The sequence below is a fragment of the Malurus melanocephalus genome, unplaced genomic scaffold, assembly GCF_030028575.1.
Source record: "Malurus melanocephalus ecotype Western Australia unplaced genomic scaffold, MMel_1.1 scaffold_289, whole genome shotgun sequence".
NCBI lineage: Eukaryota > Metazoa > Chordata > Aves > Passeriformes > Maluridae > Malurus > Malurus melanocephalus.
The window spans coordinates 759665-772115 of NW_026623521.1; the positions used below are offsets into that span (position 1 = coordinate 759665).

The 12451-nt window shown below is 48.5% G+C and overlaps 1 protein-coding gene across 1 annotated transcript in view; it reads right to left on the minus strand.

The window, feature by feature from the left end:
* Positions 1–2726: 2726 nt before the first annotated feature.
* The window catches only part of LOC130579715 (TGF-beta receptor type-2-like), a 29708-nt gene continuing 19983 nt past the window's right edge, over positions 2727–12451 (minus strand). Inside the window, exons 3-7 of the mRNA XM_057376727.1 lie at positions 12043–12245; positions 8301–9109; positions 8045–8186; positions 6746–6873; positions 2727–3212 (exon numbers count right to left, since the gene is read on the minus strand). Coding sequence (XP_057232710.1) covers positions 3000–3212; positions 6746–6873; positions 8045–8186; positions 8301–9109; positions 12043–12245 — 1495 coding nt within the window. The 3' untranslated portion in view covers positions 2727–2999. The remainder of the gene's footprint in view (positions 3213–6745; positions 6874–8044; positions 8187–8300; positions 9110–12042; positions 12246–12451) is intronic.

Here is a 12451-nt window from a genome sequence, read left to right on the forward strand (position 1 = left end):
GAGCAAAACCAAACCTTTTTCAGCTGAACATACTCCAGGGATCAAACTTGAGCTTACTAAAAAAAACTCAGTCACTAAACTCACCTTCARATTTTGGTTTGGGAATTTGTCAAGGTGATACCTGTAAATGAGACTGAAAAGGTCCCATGTTGATCATAAACCCATTTGTTTTCCTTACTTAAAACTATTAGTCAAGTTATTTCTCTTCCTCCCTCGTCTGATATTCTTGTGGTTTCACACTAAGAAAGCTGTTACTAATTTTGTTGTGTAAAAATAGACCTAATGCTGAAGAAATATTTTGATRAAATACATGAAGTGATTTCTTTGAACACAGGAATATTTCTAGGAAAAAAGAAGGTAAAGCCTTTGCTCAAGTGATCGCCAGAACTGGAATGGTTCCTGATGTGGATTTAGTTATGRTGCCAATTTCTGCTTATAGAAACAAAGGATATGGTTGGAAACAGTTAATATAGCCACTGAATATCCAGCTAATTGTAACTGTGATTCTTCTGAGAGTTGCAAGCACCCTGTGGACTATTAGATGTATTTTTAACTCTGACCAGATTTGATTCTATTGCATAACTGATGTTGTTTCCATCCTGTACCTTCTGGAGCAAAGGGAAGGGCTCAGTGCTGCTTCCTGTGTAGACACTTGCTAGCACCACAGTGTGTTCCAACAGGGAACATGGCAAAATAGGACACTGGCTTRTGTTGCCTTCTGTCTTCTTGGCTTGATCAGGCCCCACTGAAGTAAAGAGCAAAATTCTCATTGATCTCAGTGGTTTTAGGTTCCCTGAATCATAACCAGATCTTGGAGCTTAAATAAGGGGCTGTCTTCAGAAGTGCTGTGCAGCCTGGTGCTCATGGAAAACAGAGTGTGGCAAGTCACCCCTGTCTAATGTAGGYAGTCAGGTGTGTAATCCTGATGGATTTGTGTTTTATGGGAAAAAATGCACTATGCAAATCAGGTTGTGCAAGATTTTAGGCATGGGTAGGGGAAAAGATAAAGTTTTTCAGCATACTTGTATTATGAACTGTCAAGCCTAGGATGAAGTCTGTSTCCCCAGGGGAATTTGGATTTCAGCCATCAGAATCAGAGATGCAGCCATCAATGTCTGTCTAGTTTGCACAGACTGATGCCCCTCTGTCCCTGTCACCTGGGGGAAGAACAGGTCAGAGTGCCTTTTAAATCCTTTTGAGCTTGGAAGAACAAGTAAATACATTCATCAGTAAATCTGAATAATTTGGTGCAGAATTTGATATGGAAATTTTGCACAAAATACTACGGGAAGGAAAGATTGAATACTCTGGGGAGTTCCTATAGATTTTTGTCTCCATGACTGAGAAGCTGTCCCATGCTTTTTTTTTTCTTGTGCCAGAGCAGTGGTTAATATAGTCAAGAAATGAGACTGAAGTCAGGTGGGTGGAAAAGGTGGATTTGTGGAGAACTGGGGAGGATGTGAAGAGGAAAGGGTTAGCTTGAAAAATTATATTAGGAGGTAGCAGCCAGGTGAAGATTAGTGAGAATGACAGGCGTGGTCAGAGTTGCAGGTGGAATAAGTGGTAGCTAAGCAAATCTTTTGTGATTTAGATTTGATGCAACCTAATTCATTCCCCTTCAGTCCTTCTTTGAACTGGGTGGAGACAGTTTGGTTCTAGGCTTTTAATTTAGCAGCTCTAAAAACAGTCCAAGGAGGTGGAAACAATAGCTAGAGAAGAAAGGGTTTTTATAGTTTTTATATGGGCTGGTGCTGTCATAGCTGAACATTTTAGAGAACCAAACCAGCCCTGCTGTTCTGCTTCCCTGCTCCACATAGGGGAGCCTCGGCTTTAGGAAATTTGTGGTTATTGCATGGTTTGCTGCATTCCCCTTTCTGGGCTGATCCATGCAGCTGTGTGGTGGCAATCAATGTATTCCTCTCAGATGCTATCCCGAAAAATACACCTCTGTGTAGGTGTCAGGCATGGGCTTGCGGGGCTTAGGGGCATCTGGGGTTTTTGCTCTCTTTACTCCCAAGGGTGGAGTGATTTGCACAGTACCAGAGTTCAGAGCAAGGTGTGACTTACCTTTCCTCAACTGCTTTCCAGAACAGAGGCAGCCTGGATGGATCTGGTAATCGTGGGAATAAAGGTCTCAGTTCTGTCTGATTGTGTTTCCTCAGGTGGGGTAACCCAGCAGGGGGGTGCGAGAGGTGCAGGAAGAATTGGCCAAGGCACTTTGTTGACGCTGTTACTGTGGCACAGATCTGGCTAGAGGTGGCTGGAAACTGGTCTGATGGGGGAAGGGTTGTCTAGATACCCTGCATGGAGCGTTTTTAGGGTGAAGCAGCCATGTCTGCACTGGTGACTTCTTCTCTCCCTAAGAAGCTTCATGCACTCACCTAAACTATCAATTAACCCATGAATTCTCCAGTGAGAAAAGGTATGTTAGAGTTGCTTGCTATCAGGCTTTTACAAACTGGATTATCATGGATCTTTGCACAGTGTTGAATGAGTGATTTTCTTGGATGTCAGCATTTCTTCCATTGAAGGTATGATACATCTCATGATGTCTTTTTTTTGCTGCTACAACAGATTTTGTGTGTGTGTGTTAGTGTGTGTAGGACATTAAAAAAAGGAAAATTGTTTTGATCACTGCAGAATAAGTTAGAAAAGAAACTCATGATGACAATACGGAAGGACTTAAAAAAGACATGGAATTCAGATGCTTATTAATAAAAGATTAAACATTATTATTTTAAAAAATAATAAAAAGAATGCTTTGCATCATTATACATTTTAAGTAAGTACAAAGTCAGTTCATATAATAATGTTGCACTTTAACCAAAATATTGATTCCACAGTTCACTGTATCTGTGAGAGGAAACAGATCTTATAAATAATTTATGTACTAGATCTTAGTTCCATTTTGAAAAACATTGAGGGTTTTTTTCCCCCGTAAGCTAAATGCTTCTCCCTTATTCTCTTGTTCCTTGGAATGAGGACTTGCGCCTGCTGCGTCACTGAATGTTTCTGCTCCCGTCACTGTCCTGGTGCTCCCCTCCTGGAGAAGCTGTTTTGCTGGCCTCGTTGTCCATGTTGTTGTTGAGGATGTCATCACAATCCATCTGTGCCATCAGGTTGAAGCGCTCAGCCACGCAGTGGGCGGTGAGCCGAGCCTCGGGGTCGTGGTCCCAACACTCYGTGATGGTGTCGCACAGGAAGCGCATTCCCTGCAGACACAGGGGCTGAAATTAGGATCAGAAGGCAGGAGGAAGAGGATCTAACACACTCTCGGTGTTTTACCATTCTTCTGAAAGCCTCCTGCATAAAGGCTGTTTTTGGCCAAGCATTAAGCACAAGAGGAATCGGCCTCAGTAAGTCGTGGAAGTGCGGATGCTTCCCCTGGCACTGCTTGCGTTAGAGCAGCAGCCTCAGCTCCCCTGGCATCTGCTCCCAGATTCCCCATGCTCCCTGGAAATTGGCTCGTGTTGGCTGTGAGACTGAGGGCCTGTTTCCTTCCAACCCCTATTTATCTCCTGTCTCAGCCTTGCCCATTTGGATCAGAGCATCCTAAAATCAGGWGAGATGGGAGAGATGTGCACGGTGACCTGCGGGCTGCTGGCTGAGCCCAGGCCTCTGGGTTTGAGCCTGTTACACTTGGAGGGAGGGGATGGGTGGRAGGGGGAATTTCAATGGCAGATTTGGAATTCATTTCCTAAATCTGACTTCTTATTTTAGAGGCATTCTGAAAGGTTGTGCTGTGCCAAACTCTCACTGCAGTGTGCAGCTGAACCTTATCACAAAATAGTGTTTTGGTTGAGGTGGCGTGAGGTGCTTCCTRGTTTACTTCAGAGCATGTGGAGTTCCTCTCAGCTACAATGCATATGTCTCCCAGAAATCTATTTTTTTTTTTGTGTCCAATTGTGTAGGGCTCTGAAAAGAGTCACAATATTTTTGGCTTAGAAACAAAATAAATGGTAGTATTCAGCTGGTATTTTCCCCACTCTTTAGCTAGTAACACAGCTAGAAGCAGAAGCTGTGTTGAACCTTCCTTYGCCCATGTAATTCCATCATGTGCTATTGCTCTTGGCATCATTGTCAACTAAAGTTGGAACACAGTGGAAAAATCATTATTCTAAATAAAGCTTCRTGGTTTTCAGTGGGTTTTGTCTGTTTCTTAATTTGCAATTAAGAGAACCCTAAAGTCTCATATGGATCCACACAGGAGGAAAATCCAAGTCCTACAGAGGTGTAGGGTCAGTGCCATTTGTCCTTCACCTTACTCAGAACTCACTGCTCTCTGTTAAGTCATTATACTAAATCTTCCATAATGAACACAGATTGGAGAGAATGGGATTGTACAGCAAAACTGACAGATGGTGTGTTTCAGCACCTCTGACATCACTCATTTATTAGCTTAGTTGAAAGGATTGCAGGGTAATTGATTACATGTAAAAATGATCTAGCTTAGGTGAAGATTTTAAAGTCAGCCTGTTCTCAAACAGGACATGGAAGATTTTCTGTATTTTTCCCTGGAATCATAACACTTGTTTGCAATTTGCCTTGTAGTGATGATGCTCTTTCAAATGGTATAACTGGAACGTCTTGTTTGGCTTAAAAAATGGACTCAATTTGGCTTTTTATATTTGGTATCTGTTTTTCTGAGATTCCAAAGGATGCTGAGTTGTACCAAGTGTGTTTTTAGTGGCAATATTGACTTAAGCTTGCACTGCTCCTTCCTGCCCTGCACCAGCCTCTGGTTGTACCAGTGCATCAGTCTGTTCAGCTGCTTTGTGAACCAGATTCAGGAATTTATCTAGCGTAAAAAAAAAAAGTTACATTTTTTTTAATGTGGTAGGGTGTGAAACAAAGTAGAAGTAGTGGCGTAGGGGGTTTGTAAGTTATCTGGGAAACTGGGGATAAATTTCTTTAGCTGATTTTGTTGTCTTGCAACTAGTTGCAAATAATTGCCCTGAAGCTGCAGTTGGATGAGTCAGCCTTGTCAGGGAAATTAGTGCTGACACTTGCTGAAAATCAAACCATGGTCTTCACTTGACTGAGAGCAATCTTGATGGTTCAAACCTCCACAGTAGCATTTGGAGCTCKGCAGCAAACTTATTTTCATTGCAGGGAACATCTATGGGTGCTTGTCACCCTTTCTCAGTGTCACCCAACAMTTCCTCCCACAGGAAGGCAGCCTTGACGCCCAGAGTGGCACAAGCCGGTGGCTTTCTGCTGCTTCCCAGCAGATGGTGCTGCCCAATTCCTTATCCCGGGGAGAACGGCTGCAAAATGCCCGGMAAATGCTGTAAAGCCAGGCTTGTAAGGAGATGTTTATGAGCTCAGCAGAGCTGAGAGATTAGTCAGAGAAAAACTTTCAGCAACACAACGTGGCTTTTCTGTTCCTCTTCCCCAGTGACCATCAGATGGTCCAATAAAACTTCCCACCTTATAAGCCTTGCTCTGTTTTCCTGCTAGGCCAATCCAACATTATTTCTGGGAGGTGACTGCAGTCAGCCTCCCTGCAGCCCAGGCAACAGCACAGTTGTGCTCACGCTCTATCAAAGTGTGATTTTTGTGAGCCTCTGTATATTTTTTCTGTGGTTTCAAAGTTTATYGGAGACCCTGGGAGGTGAATGTCTGAGATGAATGCTCAAAGGCTTCAAATATGTGGCAGTGCTGATTTTGAAGCTCCTGTGTTTGCCTTTGTCAATGAAAAAGGCTGGGTGAGCTTCAGAAATGGGCTCACTGACTGATAAACTCCCTGGGGGTCCCACAGAAACCACGGAGTCATTTGATGCTGTTTGCAGTTTTGGTCAGCCAGGTCAGCTGTGAGTCTTTGGACAAACACAGTKTTGAGAGGAGGCATTGTAGGAAACATGTGGGCTCGTAAGGTCGAGAAATTCTCTTTCCTCATGCAAAGCCTGCCTCTGTGCACCRTCAGGGCAGGGTGGGAGCAGTGGCAGTGTATTTTATAGGATATTGCAAAATGATGCACTGACCACTGCAAGGCTCTGAAAGCCAGCAGGTTCGATGTTCCAGCTTCATTTTCAGGTGAATGGGAGTTGRTCAGCAGATGGTGTTTTTCCACAAGACATGGGAAATTCAAGAAGTACCAGAGTYAGGCAAGACATGGCAGTCAGGCAGAAAGCACTGACCTGGGGCAGAGGACCTGTCGGGGGCAGGAGGGAGCTCTGTTGTTTCTGTAGCTGGTTGCTCTGGGTGTGCTTGTGGGTGGTTTTAGCAGAGCACATTTCATCACTGCTGAAATGTTCCTGTTCTAGAACACTGGGTTATGCTCTCTGTGCTGACACACTTTTTTTTTCAGACCCTCTGAAGGCTGGTGAAGAACTTCCCTTGGCAAGCCCTGAGCCTTGTTGAGTTCCTGCTCTCAGCTTCACTCACTTTTCCTGAGTTTCCCACGAAGGAGGTGTTTCCTGCTTTGCTCTCCCTCRTAGAAATGGAAATCTTTCTTTCATGTTCAAGGTAATTCTGAGCTTGAAACCTGCACAGCCAAGCAGGCAGAAAGCTGGATGTCCCTCCCTTCCTCTCTGTCCCTGCTGTGTGTGAGGAGCTGCATGGTTCCTGAGCCTTCCAGACAAGATCCTTGAGGGAGCAGCTTTGTGAGCTGCAATGATTTATTGTTTTATGGGAAGAGCTGCACTGAAATGCTCTATTCTGCTGTAACCCTCAGGATAACTGAAACTTTGATTTTTCAGGCTGGTTTAGTGAGGTGGGACAGTGTGTGTTGCTGCCAGCTTACCTGGTGCACCAGCCAGCTGCTTGGGATCTCGGGCCGGCCTCTGCCGTGCAGCACGATGTCCCTCATCGTGTCCACACAGGGCTGCTCCTGGACTTTGGACCCAAAAGGCAGCTCATAATTCTTTACCTCTGCAAGGAAGTGACAGCAGCATTACAGGATGTTTTTGGTGCATTCCCTGCTCTGTTTTGGTATGGTCTGCTGGATGAGAATGGATTTGTTTTTAACAGTCTGCAAAAAAAAAAAAATATAAGCAGATCTGGAAACAATTGAGAATTTGAACACAGAAATGTAGTTGTGAGACAGTACTGGGGAACCATCTGACCACCTCCCTGAACCCAAAAGATGCACTAAAAAGGACCTGGTTTGTCTTTGGGTTAGACATATTTTGATCAGGCAAAAAGAGTTGTGCTGGTGAAAGATGGGAGAGGTGACTATGATGCCAGATTTTCCAGATTTCTGCTGCAGCAGGGGATTGATTAGAGGAGAAATGGCCCTTCCAGAAGAGCAACCCCATGTCGTGGACGACGCTGCAGAAGCTGCCTGTTGGCAGAGGTGAGAGGCCACCCTGGTTACTGCCAGCTCCTGCCTGGATGTGAATGCAGGTGAGATACAAGCAGGGAGGGATAGCYTGGGATGCTGCTTTGGGAACAAAGGATGGATGAGGCATCTGAGCCAGGCAGGGGCCTCCCACTGCTGACCATGAACCTTGAAGGGCAATAGGAGCAGCTTTCTAGCCAAGGGTTGGAGAGTCCTGCAGCCCCTTGGGCTGGAATTGTGAGTAGGTGGGATAGGGAAGGTAAGGAAACGGGAGAAGGCAGAAGGCAGGTGGGGGCTCACACCAGGGCAGTTAAGGAAATGTTTTGCTACACACACTTTCGATGTGGCTCTGGGAAGTGAGGGGGGATGTCACACTGTCAGAGGCTGGGGTTTRTGGGTGCCCACTGTAACACAAGCTCTCTGGTGTTGTTTCTGAAGAAAAAAATGGTTGAGGAGGGGGAGGCACCTTTGGCCCTTCCTGCTTGGTTTGCTTTGCTTCACCAGCACAGGCTCCATGGGACTCGGCAGCTCGTCTAGGGGCTGGACCAGATGTCCCCATGGATTCCTGTCCTGCTCCTTGACCACTGAGCCACCCCCCTGAGCCACAGGACACACAGCAGGCAGCCATGGCGTGATCTGTCACCRACTCTTGGCAGCCCTACAGAGACCTGGGCCACCCCAAGTCACGTCTTGTGCCATCGGTTGGGATGTGAGAGTAAAGGAGCAAAAAGCCACACGGCAACTCYGGTGCCATGATCCTACCTCCTACCACCTCACATCTGGAGGCCATTTCCCACAAAACGAGGGCCATGGAGTAGACATCCATCTGCTTGAAAGACTCCAGGTCTTCCAGGTTCACTCTGGACTCCAGGACCTCTGGKGCCATGTACCTGGCGGTGCCCACCTGCCCGCAGAGAGGAGAGAGGCATTAGCAGGGGTGGGTGAGGACTTGGACCCCAGGAACCCCGGGGGAGGGTGGCAAAGGCTCCTCCAGAGGGGGCCGGTGGCTCGCACTTGCCTGCCCGCTGTTGGCAAAGTCGTCCACGGTGAGCGAGGGGTCGAGGCGGATGGCGATGCCGAAGTCGCAGAGCACGCACTCCTGCTCGTTCTTCACCAGCACGTTGGTGCTCTTGATGTCGCGGTGGGCGATGGGGATCTTGGGGCGGCCGCAGGCGGTGTAGTCGCTGTGCAGGTGGGCCACCCCGCTCACCAGGGACCCGGCCATCTTCTGCAGGTCCGTCCAGCTCAGCACGTGGCGGGACAGGTAGTCCTTGAGGTTGCCGCGGCTGTGGTAGGCGGTGATGAGCCAGTACTCCCGGCGGGGCCCCGCGCCCCGGTCCTCGGCMGTGAGGAACTGCAGCACGCTGTCGTGCCGGAGGCTGCTGTCGGTGAAGATCTGGCTCTCGTTCTTCCACGAGGAGTATTCCTCGCAGGGGAARATCTTCACGGCCACCGTCTCGTAGTGTCCCGAGCGGCTGTGGCTCAGCTTGGCYCTCCACACCTCGGCGAACTGCCCTTTGCCCACCATCTCGTCCAGCTCGATGGGCAGCAGCTCCGCGGCGCGGCTGCAGCCGGGGCCGGGGCCGGGGCCGGCCGGGCTCTCATCCATCAGCACCGACAGCTTCTCCTCCCGCTCGCTCGCCTTTCCCKGCTCCGGCAGCGCCGGGGGCCGGCTCTGTTTGCCGCCCCACGCCTTGGCTCTCTTGCGGCGCTTCTGCGTGCGGCACAGGTAAAATATCACCGTGATCATCACCGCCACCAGCAGCGGYGGCAGGAGGCTGATGGCAGCCACTGGGATCACCTCCTTGCTCTGCAGCATGGAATAGCCTGAGGGGAGGAAAGCAAAGGCGAGGTGCTGCTGCTGCTGCGGCTCTGCCACAGCTCGTTCTCATCACGCGGAGGAGGAAAATATGCAAAGCTGTTAATGGAGCGCAGCCCTTTGCGGGGCCGCAGAGCCCGTCCCGGCACAGAACCCAGATGTGGGCGCTTAGCAAGGGGCTGCTCGGTTTCGGTCTCAAATTTAGCTCCATTTATCAAGGATACGGCCAGCATCGCTTGGATGGGCAGTGCGACACATGAGACCCTCCTGCTGCCGCCCAAAGGGGCTTCTGGGGGTCCCAAGYGCTGCTTGCACTCGTGGCCGGGGAAGCTGGGCTGGAAATAATAGCGATGAATGAGAGGCAAGGCTCAAACACAGCAAATCTCTTAGGGGCTGGAGCTTTGCAAGACCTCTGTGGAACACAGAGAGCCGGGAGGGATGCAGGACCACCCAGCCCAGGGATGCTTTGTAGGATAATTAGCACACAGGAGCATCATTTCAGTGCGTGTCTGCCACTGTTGGCATCTCCTTCCTCACCCCATTACGACAGCAACCCCAGCAATCGCCAGGGCACGGCTGCATTTGTTTTCTTTCTTTTAAACCCCCTGTTGGCCTTCAGATTGTTGGGGGGAGGACACGCACACAAAGCCATAACCCTCACACAACATATAATTGTCTGATCCTTTGATGTTCGCGATTCCTGGAATAAACATGCTGACTTCAGTAGAGATATTCAAGTAAAATCTTACTCAGAAGTTTTTCTGCCAAGGATAATAACCCAGGGGAAGAGGGATAAGAATCATTCCATAAGCAAAACTCTCGCTGCTTGACCTCAGTGTGTGCAGATCATAATTCAGGTTCTGGAAAAACAGAGCATTTAGCTATTTTCCTTGGCAAATTTCAAAAAAATGTGCTGCAGCTAATTTCTGCAAGGCTGTGAAAGCGTTTCTAAAATAGGCATCAGGTTTAAACCACAAGATCAACCTAAACTGATATAAATCAATAACTAACTCAAGAATATGTTTATTTTGGAAAGTGCTAGGCTTGGATATCACCTACTGCTTTAATGGATTTACCCGATGCTTCGGATCCCATCTTTGAAACTCTGAAAAAAGAGAAGATATTTTTAAAGGGAGTTGCGTGCACAAGTCCCAAAAAGGGGAAGTTAACACAACTTCAGGAAATTCCTTCATGAGGATGCCCCTTCCTGAGGGAAGTCTTTTGATCCACAGGAGTTGCAGCAGGGGTTAGACCCCTTCAACAGAGAGCAAATTTAGTTGCTCTGGCAATAACCCCAGGTCTGTGAACCCACACCTTGTTGGATGTTGCTGCAGGGGTCTGTCCATCCCTGCTGAGGGGACATGGACCCTCCAGTGCTGGGCTCAGCTGGAGTAGAGATGGAAAGGATGCTCTATCTTGGCATGCTCCACCCTACCCAGCATCCTCCCAAGGTGCCCACTGGGCTCCTGTGTACACAGCTTTAGGAAATGATGGCTCTCTGTGTTCATTAGCGTGGTCTCTGAGCTCTGATGGAAACCCCAGTGTGAGGGCACTTCCACCCCGCAGCCCAGACCTGAAAGGAGAGCTGAAGGAATTGAGAAATAGGAAAAAAATCTGCCTGCTTCAGCTGCTGGAGAAGCGCTTGTSTCTGGTATTTCTCTGCTCAGGAGTTGTCTATACCATTGAATATGGCAGTAAGTTAATATTTAGAATGCAAATGACCCTTAAAGCAGAAGAAAAGGATGCAAAGAGCGGGGTCTGTGAGCCTGGGGGTTGCCCAAGTTGGCTCCATGGTCAGTATCAGAGGAGAGAGCTGTTAGAGCCCTGCACTGCTCTTGCTCCCCCTGCTTTCCACGCCGGCTGACAGGAGGAGGCTGCAGAGCCTTTGCTGGGGGTGGCATTTCCAATGAGCCACTTGTCATTTTTGTGTGAAATTACATATCCCAGCATCGGTTTTGGGATTCGACTCTCTCCCTAGAAATGTGTGTACCTGTTATGTTTGGCTGGGGAAGCAGCAAAGAACCGCCAAATTTAGCATCATTTGCCTCCATTAAAGTGGCTTGTTTGTGCTGAGAATTTGCATTTCATGTGATGTTTTTCTTTTTTCCTTATGTTGCAGGAGAAGCTGTGCCACTGGCTTGCAGGTCCTGCTTAGGCTCATTTTCAGCATCTCCTGTTATGGAAAATTGGAGACGTTTCACTTTGCTTTCATTACAGGTCAGGTTCTTGATGGACACTTGGATAAGCCTGGTCCACTTGGAGCYGGGGAGGTTTGGACAAGCCCCCAAAAGGCTCAAGATCTGGTTGTAAATGTTTCCAAAGTATACGRCCCTCCTGAGGTACAGAAACGAGCTGTATTTTGGTTTTCCCTGCCGTAGATTTACAGCTCCCGTTGGATCTGCAGCAGCGTGCCAAGCCACGCTCACTGTGTGCACAGCACCGGGGTCATCCCTGCCCGGCAGAAATGCTGCTGCAGGAATTCCCAAGAGCACCAGGAGGGGCATTTGTGTGTCCCAGCACCTCCACCTGCTCAGGTTACAGCTSTGGGGGATGCCAGCACTTCTGTGGGTGTGTGCTGGGGCAGGATTTGCTCTGATGAGATTCATTTAAAGCTTTCAGAGCTTTTGACTCACATGGGTTTCATCAGCTCCTGGGTTCTCCAGTTGCTTCACCCTGTGCTGAAGGCACAGCTCACTGATCTGGTGGATTTTGCAGCACCTGATGTTTCCAGGCAAAGGCTGGGGGTACTGCTGGGGGGAATACTTTGGCCACAGATAAAATGCTGGGTTCAGTGATGGGGTAGAGATTTTACCGGTTTATACACAGGGAGATGAGAGGAGATGGTGGAACAGCCCCTGGTGCGATCACACCTCCCGCTCTTCTGGAAATACAAAGGGTTTGTCACGGGCACTGGGCACTGCTGCTGCCATCAGTAACTCACCGTTGGTGTGGTTCTCAAAGATGAGTTTGTCRTTGCACTCCTGCTCGTCCACGCAGCCGCACACGTAGAGGATCCCGTCGTCACTGGGCTGGTGGCTCATGGTGCAGCGCGAGGTGTTGTAGTTGGGGACCATCAGGTTCTCGATGGGCCGCAGGGGGTTGTGGCACAGTGTGCTGATCCTGATGCTCTCATTGTCCTGTCTCCTGCGTGTGACAAGGGAGCCAATGTAGTGTTAGCCTGGCAGCTCAGCCTTTGTGTCACCCCTGTGTCACCYTAAACCCAAATCTAAGATCATTTTCTGCAGTGGCTCTGGTGTAATTCTGCTTACRTGTACTTATAGGATCAGTGGTGGGGGATGCTGGGCCTGCACAGCTACAGCATTGCAGCTACTCCTGGRTGCATTCAAAGG